We start from the raw sequence: 27,567 nt of genomic DNA on the forward strand, positions 1-27,567 counted from the left end.
AATTTGTAGAAAGATGATTTCACGGTCGACTATAAGTTTTTACACGAATAAAATGTATAACGAATATAAATTACTTTTCCACTTTATTCAGACTTAAGACTGAATGTAGTTGATGTGATTAAATGTTTTTTTTTCTGTAAAAAAATCTCAATTAATTTTTTATTTGATTGAATATTGTCCATATATAATAATGTATAGTCATCCACACACTATACGTATTTAATAGGATAATATATATAGCAATAATAATATAAATTAAATTTTATGTGGCTTATTACGAAAGCTCAAACTATTTACATAATCATACCATGTTATTTGTTTTAAGTTGAATTCTAATATTTTGTTAATTATATAATTTTGTTTATTATTGCTTATTCTTAGATATCTATAGGTTGATGTTTTTATTGTAATACATGTATTTGTTTGAAATATTTTTAAGACTTCTATTATTTTAAATATATTAGGATGATTAAAATAAAAATGTAAGTTAAATTAGGAATGAAAACTCTCATAAGTATTTGACTTCTACAAGAACTAGCACTAGCCCCGACAATTGGACGCCAAATGAATATAAATATAAACGTAAATTAATAATTTTAAAAACATGTGTGATTTGAGTATTGTAACGAATTACCGAAATAATTCTAACTTTTCAGGCCTAGTAAAAATGATTGTAGCTTTATCATTTATTCCAATACCCGATTTTGATTTGACTATTGAATCATTATCAGAAAAATTTATGGATATTTTGTACCCGTTATTAGATTGTTTTGAGAATAATTACGTGGGGATGGTTAACAGAAATATGAGAAGACGAAGAATAGCATTATTTCCTCCTGAAATTTTGAACGTTCATGAATGGTTTTTAAATGAGAAAAATCGCACAAACTATTATGCTGAAGACGCCAATAGAAGACTCAACGTTTAAATGGTAGTTAATCATCTGAGTTTATGGTATTTTATTTGGACGATTGTAAACTCCGCCAGAATATTGTTTAAGATAAAAAGGTAATAAAAGGTCTTATGTAAACAGTTTTTTTTTGTTTTGCATGTGAATCCATTCACAGTCTTCTAAGAAATTCATTTTAGAAAAGTCAACCGAATGTTCATATTTTTAGTAAAGTTCTTACCGAATTTCAAACTTATACTTATATAAAACTAAATAGCATATTTCAAGTATGACAGTATTACAGGATGCTATAAATAGGTACACTAATGGATTAATACAAGACTTAGAATATTTACAAATTATATCACATTATTTTAATCTATATACATGATATAACTATATATTTTTGGATTATTAATTATAACGATTATTTATTATGATTCTTTTTTTTTTTTTTTACTGTGATTATAATATTCAATGTGGACGATTTTTAATTGTTATTATTAAAAATATGATTTTATATTATTAGGTACGTTTATTAATTACGACTTTTTTACTATGATTTAAATATTTAATTTGAACGATATGATATGATATTATACTATAACTTTTTTTTAATAACCTATCATATTAATTTTATACTACTACTTGATTTTCTTCACTGGCAGAGTTTACATGAACTCAATTTTACCTGATATTTTTCGGTGGCGGAGTTTACATGAGCCCAATTTTACCTGTTTTTTTTTTCTGGCGGAGTTTAAAGTAAAAAATGGTACTTGTGACGGAGCTTACATGCGCCCATTTATTTCATGCCTTTAACGTGTTCAAGGAGGGCGTGATTTATATTATAATCATTTAGAAGCTGGAAATAGTCCCCCTAAAAATTGAATAAGTACATAGATAAATAATAAAACAATTTTAAAAATTGTTTAAAATTATAAGCAACAAGAAACCATGTATTTTTTGAAAATAATAGCTCAAAATATTTCAGTAGTATAATTAACCTATATCAGTGGCGCACACTGGATTTTTTTTGGGGGAGGGGTGTTAAGGTAAAAATATAACACATTGTACAATTAACAAAATTATGCAACTCCTTAATATATTTTGACTTAAATAATAGCACTGATAATAGAATAGACTATTCTATAATCAAAGATACTAGGTATTGAATACTAGCTCTTCATATTTCAAACTTGTAAAATTTGTAAATTTTAACCTAGACATCGGAGAAAATTTCGGGGGATAGGGGGGGGGTTTACAACCCCTCAACCCCCCCTGCATGCGCCACTAACCTATAATGTAACAACCTATTATTAACATTATTTATACTTATATTGCTAAAACGCCCATTTTGTGCTAATTTTTATTGAAACATTAATTTTTAAAATTATTAATTCACGTTTATATTTATATTTATTTGGCATTCATACGTCGCATCTAGGTGATATCGCGTCCAAATGACCATGCCCAATTGTCCTAGATTGCACTTACCCTAATACTAGGAAGGAAGTACTATTTTTCTGTATATATTTTTTGTCTCTATATAATCGCAGTTTATTTATTTTATTATACCTATTTTTCAGCCATGAAACATGCACTTTTGTTCGTGAGGGAACTTACGTACCGATATATTTTTTTCTTGTAGGAATTTACGTATCAGTATATTTATTTTCATGTAGGAGTCTCGGAATTTACATATGTAAAAGTTTACCTATTATGTTTCGTGTGGGAAATTACAATCTCTCGATTTTATTATATAATAATAATTAATTATTTAGAAATAAAAAATTATTAAAGAGCCAATTTAACCTAAAAATTATTAATGGTTTAATGTTATATCATTTATATTAATGTCAAAGATAAGTAAAGTAATTTCTCAAAAAAATAAGTGAAAATTAAAAGAAAAAGAAAATTTAAAAATTTGCTACAAAAATGTTATTGATAAAATCCATTTTATTTCAAAAATTATTAATCTCAAAACAAAATTATTTATGACAGTAATTAATGATTAATAATAATTGATACACAAACATTCAATATGAAAATTAAATGTAAGTTCATTGCTAAAACCAAAACATTAATAATTATTTTAATTTGGAATTTTCAACCTATACAGTGAGTTTTACGTAATTTTTTTTTTAATGTAATATTTAATATAATGTTTATTGCTGATATCAAATTTAATGATATCTCAGAGCCGAGGGGATATTTTTTTTATTTTTTTTTTTTTATACATAATCAGTTTTTTCCTGATATATTCAAAAAATTATATTAGGTCTATTATGATGGACGTGTGATACAAGGTCTTTTAGAATTGAAACTACAAATTGACAGCAGTTATAATATTCAAAAAGGCTTCAAATATCTTGATCTCTAGTGCCACCTTCACTGAATGTTGTAGTTGGTTCGGTCTTATCCTCAAAAAATGGGCGCCAATGATGCCTCCCGACTGATATTTTGTAATACATTTTACAAATAAGAGGAAAAGGTGCCACATACATGATGTATTTTTCGGGATCAGTACATTTTCCCGACAATTTCAAATTCAACATTTATTTTAATTTTAAATAAATATGTGTTAACAATTATTCAAAATTTCAATAAAATATTATATTACATTATATTTTATTATGTTATTTACAAATTAATGTTAAATTTAAAATTATACTAATAATAACACACTTGCTCTTATTATAAGTATTACTTAATAATGGATAATATTCGTCTTATTTAATTTTTTTTGAATTATCGTACATTAATAAATAATAATAAAAATAATAAAATACTGAAATAGTCATAAAATATTGTATATCAGTATTACGTACAGTAAAAATATGTAAAATATATTGTCGGGCCTCGGAAAAATGTTGTGTCAGGCAAACATATCAGACCCGTATTTTTTATATTTTATTAAACCAAAAAAAGTGCTCAACATGTTCATGTATTTTTCGAAGTATTTTTTTTTGAAAATAGAGTAGATTTTTCAAAATATTAAAAAATATGACTGTTTTTTTATAAGATGTGTTTTTTTTTAAAAAAAAACTACACTTTTAAACCAAATAAAATTCTAAATATTTTATCAAAAACAAAAAAAAAATGATAATATTCACTGCTCTACATTTCAAATCATTTAAATCAATCTAAAACTTTTAGGAAACTTAAAAACGAGAATACAAATAAAAAAAAGAAACCTAAATATAAATATATTATATTTTATAAATATTTTAGATCATTTGAAGTTACCTAACCTTAAAAAACGAATAGAAAACTTAAAAAAAATACAAATATTTTTAATTTATTAAAAACCCATTAAATATATATGTTATATGCATTTATGAATAAATATGCAATAAACTTCGAAATATGTAAAATATGCAATATAAAATTTGGTGTTTAAATTTGGTATGATATGAATCGTGGACATTTTAAACCGCTATAGACGTGCATACTCTTAGTACAAACATGCAAATCCATATAAATCCGGCCTCTAAATATGACTTTTTAACAAACTTCATATTATTCAAAATGTACACATTACTTTAAAAAAAATATTTAAGTTACTTGTGATTTGTTAAATATAATTTTTAACTTATTACAAACATGTCTTAATTATGAAAAAGAAAAAATGTAAGCATGTTTCAATAAATATTAACAATTAGACAATTTAAACCAATTAATAGCTTATGAAATTGTATTAAAAATGTAATGACTATATTCTACAAGTATTTAACAAATAATTTTCATAGTCACTGGTAAGATGGACATTTTTTTTCAGTGATAATTTGGTATGTATGAAAAAAAAAACTAATTTTATGAGCACAGAAAAAAATATTAGTTTTTACAGTATTTACAGTATTTTAGTATTAATATATAATGGTATTATATAAACTAAAATATTGTAGTACTCTAAATATACAACATAAATAACATATATTAAAAACTTATATAATAAAATAGTATTTTAAAGGTAAGCTGTGCAGATAAAAAGTTCAGGTTTACCTGTACTGACAATGTACATTTACATATTGTAATAAATCATCAGATCATCAGGCAATGGAAAATATTTAAAAACTGAACTGAAACCTGAACAGTTGTCAATTAAATCACACACATGTTCTGGTATGCGTAACTGTACAGGTAAAAAATACAAAATTTCAATTCTTTCTATAAAACTGTAGTTATCAAAACCTGTACAGTTGCGTAAAATAAGCTTGTACACTCGCGCCAGTTTGTCTACACAGGTGAACTTTATTGATAAACCTCTTTGACAAACCGCATTATGAAGGGCCGGCTTAAAGGCATGTAAGCAGTATTATATTGTATGAAAGTTAAAGATGATCAATAGTATTAATTTAGTAAACAGGAAACAGAGTATATTATAAATAGATTTATGAAAGTAGTTTATATCCTCCTGAACTTCTGTAAGCAGGAAAATGTTGACTTCCATGATTTTACACATTATGAATTCAAGAAAAATCATTTCAAACCACAAAAAACAATAACTGATTACTTTAAATGTCAAGCCCAGATAATTTTGAAACATGACAATATTTATTTATATAACGCAGTTTAAATAAAATTCAATAGTACCTAAGTAAAAATATTAAATTAAGATCAGTTAAATAAAAAGTCTTGACTAACCGTGGTTTCAATTATCCATGTGACTCCTGAACACTATTACCCGAATAATTGAAGTTATATTGTATACAAAAAAATGATAAAATATATGTTTATAAATTCCAAAAATGGTTCAATTTTTTTACACTATAAAGACTTGTAGTACAACTAAAATATTGTGCTTTGAAGAGTGTACAAACATATAATGTAAAATATAATGAAACTATCAGATCAAATGATCAACATCTATCATTTTTAGAAAGCATATTTTTATCAATGTTTTAGCTTAAATGTTCTCGAAATCTATTAAGAGTACTTTGCTGCTTTAACTCACCAGAAATCTGTGTAATTTATGTAAGCCATTTTAAAATATTGAAAAAAACTAAAATTGTTGGTCAGTAGGTACCTAGATCAACTAAATGTAATAACTACTAAATGAGATTTTCTTATTATTCCTTTCCACTACTAGTAAATGTTAAAAATAAAAATCTGTAATAAAATATATGATTTCATAGAGTCAAAAAATTCGCTAAATACAAAATTCAATTATTATGCATTAGAAGAACATTTTAGTTGAGAAAATATTGTCTGAAGATAGTATAACTATATATACCATATGATAAATTAATTAATGCAAAAAGTTATCAATATTTGGGCCTTAATAATTATAAATTATATTTATATCTACATGACTTACAGACATTTTATTATACATTCAGTACATAGATATAATTTTTCAATACAATGATAAATCATTATTTATTTCTAAGTTTTTATTTAATTATAAATATTAATGACATAATAAAGCCATATACAATAAATACAATTACACATATTATTGCTGTTCATGATGTTATATAATAGTTTAGAAATTTAGTTAATGTAACCTATATATAAATTTTATTTTTATAATATAATAAAACAAAAAGCAACATCAATTTTCATAAATTAGTATAAAATAATTTCATTAAAAATGTGGAACAAATAGAGAAAATAAAGAACTTCCATATATTATTTTCCATATTATTTTTCAAACATTTAACATAAAAGTTAGTATACTTAAAAAAACATTGTAGATATCAATAAGAAATTTAAACGATTTATTAGTTATTATGGATTAATAATTAGAATACTATACTATATTTACTATACTCACTATACCAACTTGTTATAAAATACTTAATATCTGTGAATTTAAATTTTATATTATTTTTGATAGTACCCAAATAATTTTCTAGTTTAATTTTGATGTTGCTTTTTAAATATTTTATTATTATTTAATTAAGTACTTATCAAAAATAGTATAAAAATAAAAATTAGTTATAACACAATATCAACAATTAGAGCATACCTACCTATACTAATGTTTATTATATTATATTTTTATTATAAATTAAGTGTCATAAATCAAAAATAATTTGATATGGTAAAAATATAAGTTAACAATTTAAACATATTAATAAGGGAAGAATATAGAAAACCCTGTAAAATAAATAAGTGTTGATTAGTTTATAATACCAATAACTTATTTACAAGAAAGCTAACAAAATTAACTGGAGCAAACTTTATTAAATAAATTCATTAACAGATCAAGACTACCAAACAATAATATTATATTTTATCATTTACTCATATCCCTATTTGACCCTTCCAAAAAAAAAAAAAAAAAAACCCCAAAAAAACCATTCTAAGCAACTAAAGAACATGAACATATTGAGAATAATCCTTTATACATATCCTACATCCTTTATCACCTACGTACAAGGAAGATGACTTAGAAGCAATAATTACCTTTTCTTCTGCCGTAAGGTCCGGAAAAAGTGGTGTTTTTGCCAATGACGTTTTCGTCCACGTACTTGAGAAGTTTCACAGGATCCGTGGACTTCTGCGACGACTTTGTTACTTTGACGTAATCGTCCGGCAAGGCGTAGAACTTTCGGTTGGCGAACCTCTTAGTCGTATTCTTGACGGTATTCATGGTACGATTTGATCGTCACAGCGCTAATCTCATGACATTCGCAGCACAAATATACTGCCGTTGAGCAAGTGATTCGCGTAAATGGACACAAAAGTGACGAGCGGACAACAGTTACGCAAATCGCGTCTGGCTGTAAACCGTAATTGAGAAATTGGCACGAAAGAAATGACTTGAAAAACGAAAATTCAAAAGTATCATAATTCCGTGGCGCGGTTAGTGGAGCGATAAGTAGCGGACGACGTGCGAATACACACTTGTACGACACACGTTCGCGCGTTTGAAATCACAATATTATCTTAACGCAACTGTACGTCTGTATCATGTTCGAGTGTTTTCATGCGGAAATATAATAATAATAAACAGTGTGACCGCCTAGTACGGTGAAACCACAGTCGCGCGAGTAAACTGTAATAAAACATGACGATAATAGTTATATTATCACCGTATTTCCGAGCAAGGTCGACGTATAAAAGTTGTGTAAAAAAAACTTGTTGAAAATATTATTCCATAATTTCTAGTTAATGTTCTCAAGATTAATTCAACACCAAAATTGTGTTTCTACGACCAACCTTACCAACTTGGTACTATTGGAAATTCGAAGATACCCAAGCACGGGTTTTTGGTCGATTTTTGGACTCTGACGGCCTCTAATCGGTTAAACCAGTGATCGGCAACCTTTTTGGATCCTTGGGCCACATTAGAAATTAAAAAGGGTTCGCGGGCCAGACGATATAAAAAAATTGACATGATATTCAATGAAATTTCCTAGTTTTGGAATTTAATGCGGGCCGTATAAAAGTGACGTGTGGGCCGGATGCGGCCCGCCGGTTGGCGACCACTGGACTAAACAATATTATTATACTTATCTATTATTATTGTCATCGGACGGCTGATGACGGTGGTGGCCGTTCGTATATAAAGCACGATTTACGTCACGATTATGTATTGTACGACGTACGTAAAAATTATATAATAAGTTCTAAAATAAAACGATATGATAATAATTGTAAAAAAAAACGTAATAACGGATAAACAACACACATAGTTTCGGTGCTGGTCCGCATCCTGTTAATTATGTTGTTCGCGATAGTTGCATTATAAATGGTCAAACGTGACACTCGTGCAACGACATCGACGTGGTGTAAAAAACGATTCGTAATGCAGATGTATTGAATGTAATCTTAAGATATTACTTATTTAGTATTTACATATATTCTTTCGTATTCAAAATATACACTATAATGTGTAATAATAATACATGAATGATCAAATAATGTCGTGCCCACACGCCCACGAGATTAAAAAAAAGATATGACTACAGGGCACCAACACCATAGAATTAGGTGGAAAATTGCCAACATTATCTTTATTTATTTATTTATTTATTTATTCATGTTTTGTCGGGCTTATGCCCTTTTTATAAAATTATAATAACTAATACATTATAAATAACTAATATGGGTATTTCACGAATCAAAACAATAATAATATTAATGAAGTCCAAATCTTAATTCTTGTACAAATTACAATACTTCCAGTAGGTACACCCATGGCTAATATATATGTATACGTGAAATATTGAAACCATTAGTACATCCCATATATAGTGAATCTAATATACACCAACTCCTTATACTGACCGTTATTTGTTATCCAATAACAAATGTAAAATCTGATGAAATGCATAAATATATAGTGCGCTAGCAAGTTACAAAATGATTATTAAACTATACAATTTTTATCCTGGAAATTCGGTGCCACATCAGTACCACGATAAATTTATATCTATTAACCGTACGTCAGTATATTAAATTTGGTTTAAAATACATTATTTTTTCCACCCTTCATAGTCTTATATAATATTATTATAATATGTAGGTAATGTCATAGATATCAAACATCGCAAGGCTTTTAGTTATTGAGCTGTATCTATTACATGCATTTAAATAAAATAGTCTGAATTTCTGATAACATAGCTTTTCGTATCGAACTTTTTAGTATTTTCTGTAATACGCACATTTACTTAAAATAATAATAATATATTATTTAATTATTAATTATTGTTTTCTTCAATTTATTACCCACACAATTATAATATCTACATACGATCCATACGAATCTATATGTTCGTAATAAATGTACTAACACTTTAAATTATCATTTATATCCAATAAATTATTATGATTCCTATACTTAGAACTAATTTTACTGCGAATAATTATGAAGTTACTAGCGTTAGAAGTATTTTTTCTTAAATGTATTTATGCTTTATATATTACCCACATAAAAATTGTGATTAAGTATAAAAGTAAACAAAATTTTTTTTACTTTTAAAATACTTTTAAATTATTGATTATTATTTTGAAAGACCATGAATCTATTTATTTTTTTACAGACAGTCCTTACATTCTTACATTATTATTACATATATTAATTTATAAATTGTTACTCAAAATATCATTTTGAATTGTTGGTTTATTAAAATTATCAGAAAATGTGATACCTACCAAAATCCAAGAAATGTGATGAATACTTGCAATTGCATGTTTCCAAGACAACGGCTATAAATATTCATATTTGTTCAATAAAACCATACATTTCAGCATGTGAATAATCAATTTATGTTTAAGTCATTTCAAGTAAAAAAATACATTAAATATTATAATTATATTATAATTAATATATACAAAAAATATATATTTTAAATAATAAATTAACTATTAAAAAATATGTTTAATGCCGGAAAACCTTTACCAAAAGATCATGCTGAAGTGGCTAAACGAGTAAAAGCAAGCCTTTTTCATGAAGAACGAAAAAAAACGAATTTTTAATCCAGCTACAAGGACTATTGGAGTAAGTCATAGTTAATTATTTATAGGTGATTATTATGATTTATTAGTAAATCTTCAAACAATTCGTTAAATTAAAATTATTTAAACAAATATCATTTTCGATTAGATTGACAAAGATGCTCTTGATAAACAAGTCAAAGAAAAGAAGATGTTACAAGACCAAGAGAAAACCAAAAACCAAGCTTATTATAATAAATTATTACAAGATTGTGAAGCCTCATTAAGATTAGATGAACAAAAGAGAAAAGTAATTTTAGAGTATTCAAAATTAATTAATTTTAATAAAGTAGGTAAATGTAGAAAAAACACTAAAGAAAAGATGATTAGATAATATTTTAATGGTCAGCAAAAAGTTTATGAAGTTTATAAATAAAATTAAAATTCGTCACTTAATTATATAACTATACTAGGGGCATTAGAATACTAAAATTATTTGCATGAACAATTAATCTATATAATTTAATTCACTGAGAAAAAATGTTAGAATGTTTGAGTTGAATTTTTTTTTTTTTTTGTAAATAATTTGATAAGTATCTAACTCTTTTTTTTTGTAAATTACGTTGTTAAGTTTCATATAAAATCTTGGACCTTGTCCCTCAAATTTCGATGTAGAATTAATATACATTTACTATTGACTACATTTTATAGTTGTGTAAAATACAATACTTTTACAGGTATGTAATTAAAATCAAATTAATGTGGTCGATTAAATTTCACGAAGGATATATTTTTAAAAATAACGTTATCAAAATGTCGACTGTAAAATAATGCAAGGGCCAGTTGTGAATGGAGGAGGTTTGGCAGAGTATGCGACGGTACCACTAACTTAATAGTGTTAATAATCGACCCATATGCGCTGTTAAATAAAAATAAAATATATATATATATATATATACATTTTAAATTAATATACAATTTATTTAATTTTCTCCCCAGCGAGAGAAGCGCATTTTGTTCGTATAATAGTTGCTGACAGGACAGGTGGTGTTACTATCGGAAATGACGATATAATTTGATAGAACATATAGAAAGTATACCTATACTCAGGTCCATGCGCAGGAATTGTCAAAGGAAGGGATTCAAAATGTTATGTTAGGCAAAAAGTCAATAAATATAATAGACGTTGGAATATCCATGATCAAAAATATCAGGATCGAAAATCAATAAATGTCAACTAATGTCTGATAATCTTGAATAGCTGATTTATCAATGAAAATGCATTCTTACAATGGCTGTATTTACAACTATAATGGACAGTAGCAATATATTTCATAAATTTTTTGATAAAGCTCTTTTAAAAATAATATTTTATGAATTTATTATAGTATACATATTTTCAATAAAAGAAATAAATAAAAATACATTTTTTATATTTTATTTGACAGTTTTATTTTTAAATTCATGATAATAACATTTTTTCTTAAATATATATGCAACTGTAATGTAAAATATAGTACAATATTATATTTTATTCATGTCTTACCAATCAACGTACTAAAGCCCAATAATTATTGTATAAATAAATTTTTATCAATAAAAATAAGTGTTGAAATTGTATTGTACAAATAAAATATTTATGGTTTATGATTAGAATTTAAAGAAAGTATACGAATAGTGTTAGGGGCGTAGCCAGGATTTTTCAATGTGGGGGGGGGGGGGTTAAAGTTTAGATCTATACAATAGGTAGGTATACATAAAACATATTATTTTAAATTTTCTTTTACGTTATTTAAAGCATTAAAGTCAAACAATATTTTAATTACATTAAAATTTACATCAAACGTAGTTTTCTTGTTATGATCGCTAATTTATTTAGGGCATCATCAGGGTTTATCTTTAAATCACTGTGTATATTCATCATTGCCAAACCATTCAACCTATTTTCACATGTGATGTTTCATAAACATGTTTTCAGTCTTTTTAATATTGAAAAACATCGTTCACTGTTAGCAGTTATAACTGGAAGAATTGCTAAAATCTGTAAAAGTTTGAAAGTAGAAGGAAAAATTGATATGTAATATTTTTGAAGAGCGTTGATAGCATTGTTTTGGTAAATATTTAGTTCCTGTACATTTTTGTTGCCAAATTTTAATTTCACTCACAGCTGCTAACACACTGCAATCTAAATCGCCTAATTACATTTCAACTACCTGCTAAATTTTATATTCATATTGTATACTTTTGGATGATGGTAAAATAACGTTAATATTTTCAATCATAGATCTATGAGATAAAAATCGATAATTTAATTGATTTAAAAAATAATCTATAAATGGAATGAATAAAAATATTCTGTAATAATCCTCAGGCAAATCTATCTGGATATTGCATCTGTTGTTTTGCTGTATGAATAATAGATATTTCAATGTTTAACGCATCACATTTAGATTTTACATTATTTAATATAATTTTAAATTCAATTTTATCATTTAATTTTAATTGTTGAATTATATTTACTACGTCATCAGCGGTTTGAATAGCTTCAACCAGATCTATATTCTTTGTCTGAAGAAACTTACTTAATGGTAAACCCAAACTCAATACATGTCCCAATATATAAGTTTCTAGTATAAATTCTGGTTGTCTTATAGTACACAAAAATTGGTATGCTCCTGATGAAGCATCCTTATCAAGCCAAGTACAAACTTCTGATAAACTATCAACTATTGCATTAAATAATTCGGGGAATTATTGAGTCATGACGGTCTACCCATCTTGTTGGACATAAAAGTTTCAAGCGGTTATGGGTTGATGAAGAACATACACGTCATATTGATTCGGATAAAACATTTATTTTTTTTTGGGGGTATTAAAAAAAAATCCAAACTTATGATGAGAGAAAAAACTGTTTTCGTACATGATAAATTGATAACATAGAATATCGTTAGTAATGGTTATAGTTATATAATAATTAATATGATATTATGTACATATTATTATATTATTACGTACCATTTTTCAAATAAAAACGCATCGTTATCAGCTACTAATGGTAGGGAGGGGTTACAACACCAAAATCCCCCATGGCTACGCCACTGATTATACGTTCTATGAATCCTCTCCGACCCATTGTTAGTTCTAAAAAATAATTATAAAAGCTTCAAAATATAACCGCACTACTTTGATGTGCACCAAATCTAACATCAAATCTGAAAACGCCTTACGAAAAAAAGCAGGAAAAAACATTCACAGTAGTGTCACGGGAAAAGGTCCGTTCACAATCGTATATAACCCCTTCAATATAGTATTTATATATATATATATATAGCGTCTTATCACAACTTATATACTTATTCCGAGGCTGTTACCAGCACGAACCGTTTTAATATTATACTTATTCTTCTTTATAGGTTAAAAGTAGTGCATTTAGAACTATTGCCTCTTCTAAAACATTGTTTTTTCTCTTTCTATCCAATGCCAGTTCCATATTCAGCAATGGATTAACTCTCTTTAGATAATATTTAAATATATTGATATTAGAGGTGGCTCCAGGGTAGAGGACTCAGGGCCGCTGTCCTCCTCCCCAAGCCCATACCATGTTTATAAAAAAATTTATATTAACAAAAAATGCATATTATAATATGGACTATCATACGACACGCACAAGTATGTAGATAGAGCCATAGAGGTATGACGGTTGAAAGGAATTTTTCCACATTTCGGAGACTAAAAACTTGGCTTCATTCAAGGATGACTGAAGATAGACTATCAAAATTATGTCTAATTAATGTATATCATAAAGTATATATTTTAGATCAAATAAATCATATTATTGATATTTTTGCCAATTTTAAAAATAGACAACCTGAATTTTTGTGTTGTAAAAATTGTTGTTTTCTATTTGTTATAAGATTTTTTAAAATTATAACTTGCCCTCCCCCTAACCAAGGCTCTAGAGCCACCCCTGATTTATATAATACATAATATGTATTATATAAACACATATTTTTTAAACACCCTGGTTAAGTGTTAAAATTGGCATGCCTAATATTTTGCACATCCAGAAAAAGAACTGAAATTATGTCCCTGAAATAGTAATTAAAATAACTATTATACGTGCCCGCCTGACGTGAATAATTGAGTCTAGTTTTAAGTGTAAAAAATATTTTATTAAATTTTCTAACAATAGTAACTGAACAATCATAAATATATCTTATTATAGGGTGTACCGAGTACGAAAATCATACAAGATACAATCTCCACTCCTTTATTGAAAATGAATAATTTACGTTAAAAATATTTATTTTTAGAATCAAAAACAATTAGATTTAGAGATTTTGGAGTTCAGAAAAAAATACCAAGCACCTGAAATGCGAAGGGAATTTGATATAAATGATCCTTTAAAATGCAAAAACATCAAACCAAATTATGATAATGACCAAAGTAATACAGTAACTTTGTAAGTCAACAGATAATGAATGATTTCTATTGTGAAAGTGTTTATGTGAATATACAGGTATATTTTATGTTTTAGTTTTGAGGGCGGAGAAGATTCAACGAAAGAAGAGAGAGCAGAACAAATATTACAACAGCGGGTATGGTTAGAAATGCAAATACGTGACAAGAAAATGGCCCAGGAAGAGGATAAAAACTTAGAACGAATTTGGCAAGAAATTCAGTATACTACTGCTCAACGAGCATCGGCAATTGAATCGCTCGAAAATGAATGTAAAAAAAAACTGTTAGAAGCTAACCATCGTTATAACCAAGCATTAGTCAGTGTTTTTACTGTTTCTAACTTAACAACATAATAGAGTAAACGAGACGTTTAATGTTATCACATTCATATAGGCTGCCGAGCAAAAGATGAATAGAGCTTCAGCAGAAGCCGAGAATACAGAGGACAAAATGGCAGAAGTATACAACGCTATCAATGGAGATTTCCTGACTGAGAATCCTGAACCCGGATTTAATAGCGCTTTAGGTCCAGGAAAAATAGCCAAATCACTATATAAAGGATTAACTCCAGCTATGAAACAAGCAATATATGATGAACAAGCTAATCAAAGAGTGGAACTTAGGGTATGCCACAAATAGCACTCAAATGAATTAAATTGCTCATAACCGCGCCTAGGAACTGACAAGGAGGATATCGGTGATGAAATATTACCAAAGACACATTTGGTCAATGATTATCGTCGAAATTGATCATTAGAAAAATTTGACAATAATCATTTTGTAATCAAAAAACCAAAAAATCCCATAATAAGAGAGAATAATTTAAGATTAAATATTATTAACAGTATTCCAAATGAGGTCGCGTCAGGTTGACAATTGATGTAAACATTTTGTCAAACGGTATGAGAAGACCAAATAGGGAGAAGAATAAAAAACTATGTATGGTACTTATAAATTTAGATAAGTTTTAAAGTGGGCATTAATGAAAAAAAAGGTCCCAAAAATGTACATAAATTTGATTCTGGATATGTATGAAAGCTCGAGTACTAGTGTTAAGAGTTTTTATTGATTAACAGAATGAGGTTGATAGTTAAATTTTACAGGAGTGAAATGAGACCAATTATGCTATATGATGCGAGTGTTGGATGGTTAATAGAAGAATAGAACATAGTATGAGTGTTGCCAAAATGAGTATGCTTAGATGAAAGAATGGAGGGACAAGAAAAGATAGAATAAGGAACGAATACGTGAGAGGTAGTATTGGTGTAGCGTTAACAATGGAAAAGATGAGATAAAATATATTGAGATGGTTTGGGCATGTAATGAAACGACTGGAAACAAAAGCAACAAGAGTGGTTATGAAAATTAAAGTTGAAGGAAAAAGAAGAAGAGGAAAACCAAAAAAGAGATGGTTGGATACGATTGAGAATCATATGGGGGATGTTGGTGTGTGCGTAGAGGATGTAGAAAATCAAGACAAGGGTTAGGACAAAGATGGCTGACCTCAAATAATTGGGAAAAAGGCAAGGGAGAAAAAGAAGTTAAGGTTAAATATATTTTGTCCGTTGTAAGGGGGCTTGAAAGTATTTCTGTATAGCTTTGATAATACGCGTTGGCTTAATATATTTCAAAATATTCGGTGTTTCAGTTACGAAAAGAGGCATATGAAAAACAAGAAAAAGACTGGTCTGAACTTGTAAATATGTTAGCCAGATGTGGCTCGATTAGTGATGCAGAAATGCAAGAAAAAAAAAAGTAAGTTACTTAATAAATATTAATAATAGGTAATTAATTAATTTATATACTTTAAGGAGCTTGGAAGATAAAATAAAAGATTTCAATTTAAATCTAGCTTGTGAACAAAAAAAAGAACAAGAGTTTTTGAATAATGTTTTCTATAAAAATAAGACTTCAGATGAATTTTACGAACAATTCAATAAAACAACTCGATAATGAATAGATTGAGTATAATACAATCACAACAACAACCCTTCGTAAACTACGTGTAAAAATGGCTAAGTAAAAAAAAGTATTAGATCTTTAAGCAATATAAAGATATAATATCATGAATAAATCAGGGACGTATTCGAGGAGGCGAAGGAGGCGATCACCTCTCCCCCTAAATTCATATTTAATGAATCGATTATATGTACGATATATATTTCAAATTTTTTAATGTGAATCATTTTATAATGAAATCAAATTAAACGTAGCTGTGAATACTGAATTGGGATTTTTGTCGGATCCATACTTACATAGTGAAAAATCAAATAAAACACAAGCGTAACTTTCAAAACACAGGTGTTAAAAAAAAACTACACAAACGTCGATTCTAAGTGGATCTGGCATTAGTTTAAAAAAAAACCACAAATATTAATAATGCATCTGATTTAAATATTACCAAAAATTTTACTTGTACATTTTGAACCTGAATTAAAGAAAAAATGGAGTCGCCTCCCCCCTAGAATTAAATCTAAATACGCCTCTGGTAAAAATGCTAAGTATAATGAATTTAAGTTAACTTATTTTACTTCAATAATTTAATTTAATAATTTACTCGGCGAGGAATTATTCCTTAAAATAAACAAAAAGTGATGAATAAAATAATAAAATGGCGAAGAACTATTAAAATATAACTTATTATTATTTTAAAAATATTATTATTAATATATATTTATATATATACTATTTTCAATAATTCCTTGTAAAGTAAATAAATTATTGAAATAAAATAAGTTTACTTAAATTTAATATACTTAGCATTTATTCATGATATTACATCTTAATATACTTCTTCTTCCGTGACTTCGGCCTTTGAGACCATGTCGTCCAACAAATTTACCTCCAAGTTTCCCTATCTAAAGCTAACTCCTTCCAATCCATTCCTGGTCTCACCTTTACTATGTCTTCTTTGATCCTATCTTCCCAGCGTAACCGTTATGAAAAAATATATACTAAATGAAGGTTATAAATTGACTTATTTTTAATAACTATGAAAATTAGAATACATAAATTTAATTACAGGACAAAGTCTAATTTTTGAGGTAGATTTGCAAAATTATTTATCACTTCTTCAGTGTTTATTGAAATACTTCGATGAATTGACATGAGATAATCCTGTTAGTCGATTTTCGCTTGTACTATTTCTCAAGCACGACTTCAATCTTTTCAATATCGAAAACGATCTTTCTGATGACGCTGTTGAGACTGGTAAAGTTACTAATATTGACATTAAGCACCATATATTTGGAAAAAATCAACGGATAGTTTATTCAAAGTATCAATAGCAGATTTGGATTTCTGACAAACCACGGAACATATGCAATTATTCTGAGGACTTTGTTTTGGACAATTTGCATTTTTTTGATGTGCGAGGATGCACAATTACCCCATACCGGGCAAGCGTAGGTAAGAATTGGGCGTATAATTTACTTAAAAATTAGGAGAGAGCATTTTTTCCCATACTAGACAGTTTGGTTTTAATTAATACATAGATTAAAGAAATGCACACGTGGGTCGTACTAACCATAAATTTCGAGCGGGGTTTGAACCCCCAAAACCCCCCTCCCCCTTTATACGCCACTGAATATATTCGTAGTTTCATTATTACACTTTGAACTTAAAATATACAACTATATAAATATTATGATAATTAAATAATTATATTGATAGGTGTTTGAAAATTTTTGTTAACTATGCTGTTTTTATATTCCAATAGCTATTAATTTACTGTAATGTAAAAGTAAACTGTAAATTGGTAAAAAAGTTGTATAAAATAATATCTATTTATAGCAGTTATTTATCTTATTTATCTGTGCAACCAAAAAAAAAAAAAGATAACGATTATTTTTGTTAACCCCCACCCCTCAGAGCAAGATTGAATGCGCGCCGCTGAAAATAATTATAAGTTATATAAAAAGCAAATTCATAAATCCGGATAATCCGGAAACTTCCGAAAATCCGGATAAGAATTTGATTCAAATCCGGATTTGAATACCTGCATATCCGGATAATTCAAATATTCCGATTTCATGCATATCTCTAATAACGATAATGTATTTATATTTTTATCTGTATTATATATATTGTATCTTTATATATAAATGAATGGTGGACTATATAACTTTATCTAAATAATGTTCTATAATTGTTTTAGTTTTGTTTTTCTAGAATTTATGTAAACGTCTTTACCACCACGAGGCCATCTTTCTTCATTAGAAATAAGATCATTACACCTAAACCAAATATTCAATGTTTTATAAAATTTATAAATTCAAATATTTTTTTATTCAAATAATAAATACAACTATTTGTATAATAGCTCAGTTCTACCAATGTCACAGTTGTATGCGATATGTGAAGAATAGTTCACGCTATAATACTAGAATATGCTATAAAAATAAACTCGATAGCTACAAACGACGACAGATAACGAAATGAATGCATGGTTATGACTAGGCTTAGTCATTACCTTAGGGTAATTACCTCTTAGGGATTTATAGCTCTAAAAAATACACAAATATGCTTCTAAAATCATTAAAATATGCATTATAATATGCATTTAAATGCATTAAAAAAAGAAAAATGACCACATAGTACATAAAATAAAACGTGTCCATCGGATATATGGTAAATGTATCTTCAGACTCCGAAATAAAACTTTGTAGTCAGCTACTCGTAGATTATTGTACTTTCAGCATTACACAATGTTACAAAATATACCCGTATGGCGTTTTACGCATGATTCGACGTTGCGTGATTGCAGGCACGTCGTCAAGGGGGGGGCCTTAGGGGGCCTGGCCCCCTAAGAAAAATCAGTGGCCCCGAACTGGCCCCCTTAATTTTGATTTTTAAATATTATGGTGTTTAGTTGTCCCAAACCGGCTAAATCAGAATGAATATTCCATATGGGTGATTGTAAACTGCTAGAATATCGGTTAAGATAAAAAGATAACAATAGGTCTAGTGTAAACTCCGCCAGTTTTTTTTTCTTACCTGTAATGGGTATATGTAAACTCCTCCAGTTTTTTTTTTTTTTTTTTGTTTACCTACTTAGTGCTTATATTGCCACGTGCCTTCTCACATTAAATACGTTGACATCTATTGCGATGATGTGTGTAGAAATTGATAAAATTATTGTCATGGTTCGATTCATTTCAAGGTGAATATATATATCCACATTGATTCATTTATTAATAATTTTATCTTCATATTATCTGAAATTAGTATTTCCAATGATAATATCGGCAGTTGGTAAGGTATACGTAAAGTATACTTTGACGAACATAATCATTCGTAGTCTGTGTGTCTCCATGTATATTTTATATTGAACGAAATATGTCGCTACAAAGTAATATTATAAAATTAATTACTGGTCAACGAGGTAATTTATTGGTTTTATTTGACAACTACAAATATATCCAAAATATAAAATATGCGTCTGATAAAATAAAATTGAGGTATGATATTATATAATATTATAATAATAATATTAATTTATTATTACTTATTACTTTTAATAATATATCATATTAATTTTATACTACTACTCGATTTTCTTCACTGGCGTAGTTTACATGAACCCAATTTTACCTGTTTTATTTTTCTGGCGGAGTTTACATGCGCCCATTCCATATAATTAACGATCGTATAACAAAAATTAAATTCTGAGATTCTATTTTATAAATATTCGTCGCTTGACAATTTGAGATGAGACAATAGTACGTGTATTAATAGATTGAAAACTAGGAATTCCAAATACGGATATCGAACGCACATTTGATAAACACAACTACAGAAAGGGGCCAAAAAATGTTGGCCTCCTTATAGAAATATGTCTGGTTACGAAACGTGGTTGCGTGGTTACGAGATGCAAAAACAACGACGGATAATAATCGACTGAACTAAATAAATAATCTATTATTCCATATCGACTATTATTTTTATCGACATTTGGTCGATATCCAGCGGGTTATACGATCGATACGGGTTTATAGTATTATTTATACTTGCACAAAAATTATTGCTCAAAAAAACGAGGTATGAGAGGTAGTTTGCAGATAGCATATTACTGGAAGTATTAAGTCCTTTTAGTACATTTTTTTTCGATCATTTGAAATATGTATATACATATATACATATATGTGTATACATAGTTATATATATCTATAATTTTTAATTTTAAATCTGAAAAATTTGTCAAAATATGCAAAATAGTCATAAAAATTGTAAAATATGAACTGTCCTGCAAAATCTATCAAACATGCAAAAATATACACATTCAAATTTTAGATCTGATATCATGGCACCGAGAAACGAATTTATTTCGCACTCTGCTAAATTTAACAATAATTAAAAAAAAAGTATGCAAATGCTAGAAGTTCCTAAGCCTAGTTATGACTAGGGATGTTGCGATATTAAAGATACCAATAAATTATCGATACTTTTTTTTCGATACAAGTACTTTTTGTATCGATACCATGATTTCGATACTTTACTCATATCAATAAAAAAATACTGGTATCGAATGTATAGTATCAAATCATTTACTAATCGCTATATTGGTTCAAAAATCAAAAGTACTCGAATGGTCGAACGGTATCGTACAATAATTCTTTTTTAGTAAAATGGTTTGCGCGCTAGGAGGAGGATTTGTTTACATAAATCAGTCATCACACTATAGTTTATACTCTATACGATTATATTGTTATTTCTACGGACCAGAAACAACAGTCAACAATGCAATAGCGTCGATAGGTCAGGAACGATTATTCATATCGGTCGTTTTAACCTATACACTAGCGACCTGCCTAAAATTATCTCCAAAAAGTTCATTTACGCTGAGGACATATGCGTGGTATGTAATAAGAAACTGCTCAATGATTGTGAAATAATACTCGATAAAGATTTAAAAATACTAGAAGCCTACTTCAAACAATGGAGACTCCGGCCGAATCCAGACAAAACTGAGTCTTCTCTTTTTCTCCTCAACAACAAATCAGCTTACCAAAGCCTAAACATTAACTTCTGCGGAAACAACGTGAAACATAATCCCTATATACCTCGGACTTACGCTAAATAGTACCCTAACATATAAGACACATTTAACTAATATAGCAGCAAAAATCGGCTCCCGCAACAACATTATATAAAAACTTACGGGCACAGATTAGGGTACCGATTTTAACTCACTTATAAGCTCTATAGAACCTCTGCCGTAAGCCTAGTATACTCAGCCGCCGAATACTGCTCACCAGTATGGCTGAATAGCGCACACACTAAAAAGATTGACGTTCAACTCAATCGTTGCATACGAATAGGAACCGACACAGTAAAGTCCACTACCCTCCAATGGCTTCCAGTTCTAAGTAACATAGCTTCTCCACATCTACAACGTAGAAATGCGCTGCTTAAGAAATGGACAAAATGCAGCTCCAATCTGAGTCTGCCTATACACAATTTTGTAAATTCCCTCCAGAACCCATCAAAACTTAAATCACGTAATCCACCATGGAAATCCGCCATCCCACTTCATATCACAAACTTCAATGTAAGCGAGACATGGAAAAACGAATGAGCAGATTCAAAACTGAATGTAAAATAGTATCTAAAAGAACCTACTGACAAACCTTTTAGATACAATCTTCCCAGGAAAGAATGGACTACCCTAAATCGCATCCACACAGGACATGGTAGATGTGGCTACCTGATGCACAAATGGAATGCAGTGCCAACACCAAACTATGTATGTGGCAACCCATATCAGACCATATCACATATACTAACCGAATGTCCCATTAGGAAATTTAACGGAGAACCCGAAGATATGTTCAACGATTCTCCAGAAGCTATCGAATGGATTCAAAATCTTGATATTAAATTATAAGCGTTTGTCGGAATATATATTCATATACACCAGGGATGAGCAACTCAAAGTTATTAGATTTTCAATTTTTTGAAAATTAAAATCTAGCGAGCCAGAACGTAAACAAAAAAAAAAAAAAGAAAGGTCAATTAAAATATGATTTTTATTTAGCATTTACATGGAAATATTAAATTCAACACACGCGATAGCACGACACGAATGATACGAAGAAACTAATATAGTTAAATAGTGCGGTACAAACAGCTATGGTTGAAAGCTGTGCGTATACATAAATATGATATTTAGATATTTAATGATGTTTAATAATATATAACAATTATTATATCAATAAGTTAGAGTATAGATGATAAACTCTAAAATTGTATGATATAATTTTAAAATATAGTAAGGGCCAAATAAAAAAGTCTCACGGGCCGCCAGTTTCCCACCCCTGATATACACTATTGTTATTGTTATTGTAATACATACTCTTATTGTTACACTTATTGTCTTGCTGATATAGCCTTTATTGATGTTCTATTCCATTAATTGTTATAATTATCATAAATATTAATACCTGTTTTTTTGTTTTTTGCCATACGAATAAATAAAAAATAATCTGAAGGTGCCTAAGTTTAAATGAAATTATATTTTATATTATAACTTTCAACTGTATTACCTAATTATATAATATTGTAATAAAGTTATTAACTTATAAAATTGTAGATTGTTAATGCATTAATTAATAATTTAATTTTTGTCAACCCGGTCGCCCATAGCTTTCGCCGGTTCTGACTAGTACCTATCTGACTATCATAACATAGTATCTATAACCGAGGTATAAATTATTACCAGAGTATGATATTACCATGCTCAAATGACAAATACTGTCAGCTAAAATACGGTTCGGACGAAATATGTGTCGGCTAAAATACAGCGCGGACGAAATATGTATCGGCTAAAATAAATTTTAAATCACGCATGGTACGACACAGAACCACGGTTGTTTGTCGGTGTTCGTCTAAAATGTCTAAAATGAGAAGCCGGATTCCGGCTTTACATTTTTGTTATATACCTATATATATTTTGGTATGATAAAATTTATCATAACAATTTTAATATGCTTTCATCACGGTTTATAATGAATTTTTACCATTATGGGACTTAAGTATAACACGATTAACGGGAGGGGGTGTTACTACACCTGTAACACGCCCCCTGGCTACGCGACTGTTTTTTGTAGAACAACTTTGTTATCCACCAACGTCTTTGCCAAGGTTTTTTTTTTATTTTTTTGTGTTAACAACTAGTGAATAATTATAAATGCTGCGGCTTTTTTTTTTTTTGGAATTCAATCTCATTCACAACTACTGAGCTTTTTAAAAATAAACTAAAAAATATACTTAAGCCGCAGGTACGCACTACACAGTCACCAATAAGTACCTACAGAATGTTACTACTATAGATTGTTTTGTTATTTTGCGCCGCAACGTCTGAGCATCAAAATACAACGCATAACGCACAATTACAGTTAAAAAATGTACCTAATTTTCGACGAACAATTGTGCGTCAAGATTAAAATACAACGCACACACAAATTTGCTCTAATGTGGACGGACCTTAAAATATATCCTAATTATAAACGCCTTATATATTTTTGGCTTGATTCTCGGGATCCAACCTGTATACCATTTGTTAAATTTTAAAGATAACAGGTAATATGTCGAACACACGAACTTGAATTTGATTCGGTTTTTTTTTACTGGGTTATAATAAGTTAATTATTTATTTTAAGTTTATTTAATTATAATAAGTTTTTTTTAACAGGACATATAGATACACTTTTTGATAAATTTTAATTTTTAACTAATTTTTGTCAATTTTCATGCAAAAACTTATTATAATATAACAGCTACAATTGACTTCAAAGGTTCAAATCATCAGAAGCTATCTGAGAAACATATATATGATATTCAAAGAAAATATATTCATTTAAACTAATATACCACAATATTAAATAAAAAATGTAAGTTATAGTTATTTAATTATTTATACATGAAAATGTATTGAATATACCTACACGTTTTGTTAAGATAGGGTTCAAAATTATAGAAGGCTTGAAGTACAAGTCTGTGTACGCCTATGGTATGGCTTGTAATCAAAGTGTATTTCATATTAATTTAATACAGATATTAATATTATATTCACCCTAATATTTTAAATTAAAGATAGTATAGGCAGCGTTATAGTATAAAAACTGTTAATATGTGTGGTATTTTTAATCATAAATTTTATACATAACTACAATTATAGGATATATCAAGAATCCATGAATAAAAAAAAATGATCAATAAAGAAATCAAAAAATAACTACTGCGAACCACTAAAAAAGTGTACTCATATTTATCTTCTGTGTAATATAAATATCTCACCAGTAAAACAAGATTAAGCACGTTTATACTCCACCACATGTATTTAAATAAAATATCTAAGTATTTATTTTTGTTCACATATTTTGACGAATTGTTTATTAGCATAACACGTTTTCTTTTTTTATGTATTTTATTTTATGTATATTTGATATAGCAGTAAACACTTTTTTATGTAAGCATATTACTTTTAACTTATATTTTAAGTATAATCTACTTATAACGTCTTAGATTTAAGTAGGTATTGATCAGATCGGTGGTTTCAAGCATATTTTATACGTGTGCGTCAAGGATATAACTTTAAAAAAAACCTTTGTTGTATTGTAACTCTATCATAACTAATATCCGGGACTCGACGTGTTAATACTATATTATGTTATCAGCAGCATTGTAACCAAACGTCGGCCATTGTTGTTTCATCTTCGAACAATCATGTGAATGATATTTCGTTATATCTTAGTATTCCATGTGTATAGTTAATGATAAATTATATTTCAGGGATTTCTGTTAATTTTTTTTTATCATGTCTATTGCATTATAAACAGCGAAATACCTTTAGTTGTCAAATAATAATTTGTTTTTAATATCATTCATTCCTAATATATTTTTTATATGAAAATGTTAAATATTAAAATACTTAGTCAATAGACTGATAAGATCCTTGTATATATATATATATTGGTCATATTACCTAATTAATGTACGCATAAATTAAGTACTGAAAATATTTTGAGTACTTTCCGCGTCGCTCAGTTGTAAACACGTAATTGATATTATATGCCATTATGATATTGTGTTTTTTGTCTAGAAGGTTAAAATATTAAAAACCCATTTAGAAAATTGTATAACCGAAGAAGTTGATTTTTTTCGTTTAACTGTCATGACGTACAATTGTATTATAGCGGTTTTGATGTATAATATATAAACTAGAAAATTTCAATTTTGTAAAAACCACTGAGTTACATCATTGATTTTTATGTTGTTTAAGGCACATATAAAACTGTGTAACAATATTGTGGTATTTACGTATAGAATCATTTAAATTAGAACAAATCAATAACTGTACTTCCATATAAGTATATAGAACCCGATGATATCAATATTTTTAATTAAAACATATTAACCTCGCCCTTCCTACTGAGGAAAAATTGGGCGCACGCCTTAATTTAGAATCACAGTTTATCTTCTGCACATAATATATTTTAAATATTGCCATCGAAAGACATCCGGTATCTATTGGTTTTAATTTAAAATGTAGTCAACACATTTCATGTAATTTATGTGGTTTCGTTGGAAAGTTACCCGTAGGCAAGTATTTGAAGATTAAATTTTGCATATTTGTTATTTTTGCTACGATTTAATTAATGATGAAACCAAGCCCATAGTGGCTGCTCTTATGGAGCGATCTCGAAAAAATTTAAGGGTGCCTTAATTTTTATTATTTAATTATTTAGGTTAAGGTCCAATAGATTACAGACTAAAGAATCTTAATTTTGCTAGCTTCTTCGTACTAAAAATAAATGAATGAAATAAATATAGTTATCTTGATATATATACATTTTTGTTTTTTTTACAGTTAATAAATATATTTTTACATTATAGTAAAATTATAAATTCAGATTTATTATAATTTAGAGTGAAATTAATCAATTTACTCGTATTTTTTCACAACAGTATCAATTCAATGATCTCTACCCAAACCACAAGGTGCAAAATTTACTTACAAATAAGTCGTATGAATCGATACTGTTTTCAAGGATTGAAAGCTTCTTAGATAATCGGTCTCACCTTAGCAAAAGTTTTATCACATTTTTTCAAACACAATTTATTTTTATTTAGTCTTTTTATAATTAGTGCTTTGTAAACCAACAAAAATCATATACATATTGAGAATTGATAGCATTTATCAATATAAGTGGCATACTGCCAATAACTAACATGTAATTATATTACCAAAATATTATAACGTTATATAATACTATAATTACCATAATTATATAATACGTTATATAACTTTACCTGGTAGGTAATTGATATAATATAATACTCGTAATATGTTTTTTAACAAAAAAAATGTAAAAAAAAACATATTTATATATATTTTTTCGGCTGTTATAATTATTTTCGTATGAAATCTAAATGAATTTATATATACTTTATTGACCAAAGACACAATGAGTGAATTGTAAATAGGTGATAGACACTATAAATTAGCGATTTTCTGGTGAAATTTGAAAAATAATAAACATTTATTTAACGTAACCTGTAAAAATTATCATAAAAAAAAATTCAAATAAAAAGTTTAAGCTTATTACAACAATTTTTCGTTTTATTTTGAACATATCATAAATTAAATTTTTTTATTTTTATAACTGTGAAAAAGTTTGAAAAATAGTATATAAAATTAAAAAATATATAAATATTAAAATATGCTAAATTATTGTACATTTCTGTATTTAGACTACATACGCTGGGTTTGTTTAACACAACAGTATTTATTCAAGTATTTAAGCTTTTAAATACAATAAATACATTCT

General features: G+C 27.8%; 2 protein-coding genes across 2 annotated transcripts in view; one reads left to right on the plus strand and one right to left on the minus strand.

Moving 5' to 3' along the window:
• Positions 1–7,810, minus strand: part of LOC112682290 — a 36,351-nt gene extending 28,541 nt beyond the window's left edge. Inside the window, exon 1 of the mRNA XM_025552831.1 lies at positions 7,301–7,810. Coding sequence (XP_025408616.1) covers positions 7,301–7,487 — 187 coding nt within the window. The 5' untranslated portion in view covers positions 7,488–7,810. The remainder of the gene's footprint in view (positions 1–7,300) is intronic.
• A 2,353-nt stretch (positions 7,811–10,163) lies between these two features.
• Positions 10,164–16,844, plus strand: LOC112682365 (RIB43A-like with coiled-coils protein 2). The gene is given in 8 exon segments (XM_025552939.1): positions 10,164–10,300; positions 10,302–10,340; positions 10,446–10,586; positions 14,590–14,738; positions 14,814–15,054; positions 15,131–15,361; positions 16,386–16,492; positions 16,549–16,844. Coding segments are annotated over 8 exon segments (1,134 nt in total). The 5' UTR covers positions 10,164–10,216; the 3' UTR covers positions 16,691–16,844.
• Positions 16,845–27,567: the final 10,723 nt, after the last annotated feature.

This window comes from Sipha flava, unplaced genomic scaffold (genome assembly GCF_003268045.1).
Source record: "Sipha flava isolate LNK unplaced genomic scaffold, YSA_version1 202_pilon_pilon, whole genome shotgun sequence".
In the NCBI taxonomy this organism is placed as follows: Eukaryota; Metazoa; Arthropoda; class Insecta; order Hemiptera; family Aphididae; genus Sipha; species Sipha flava.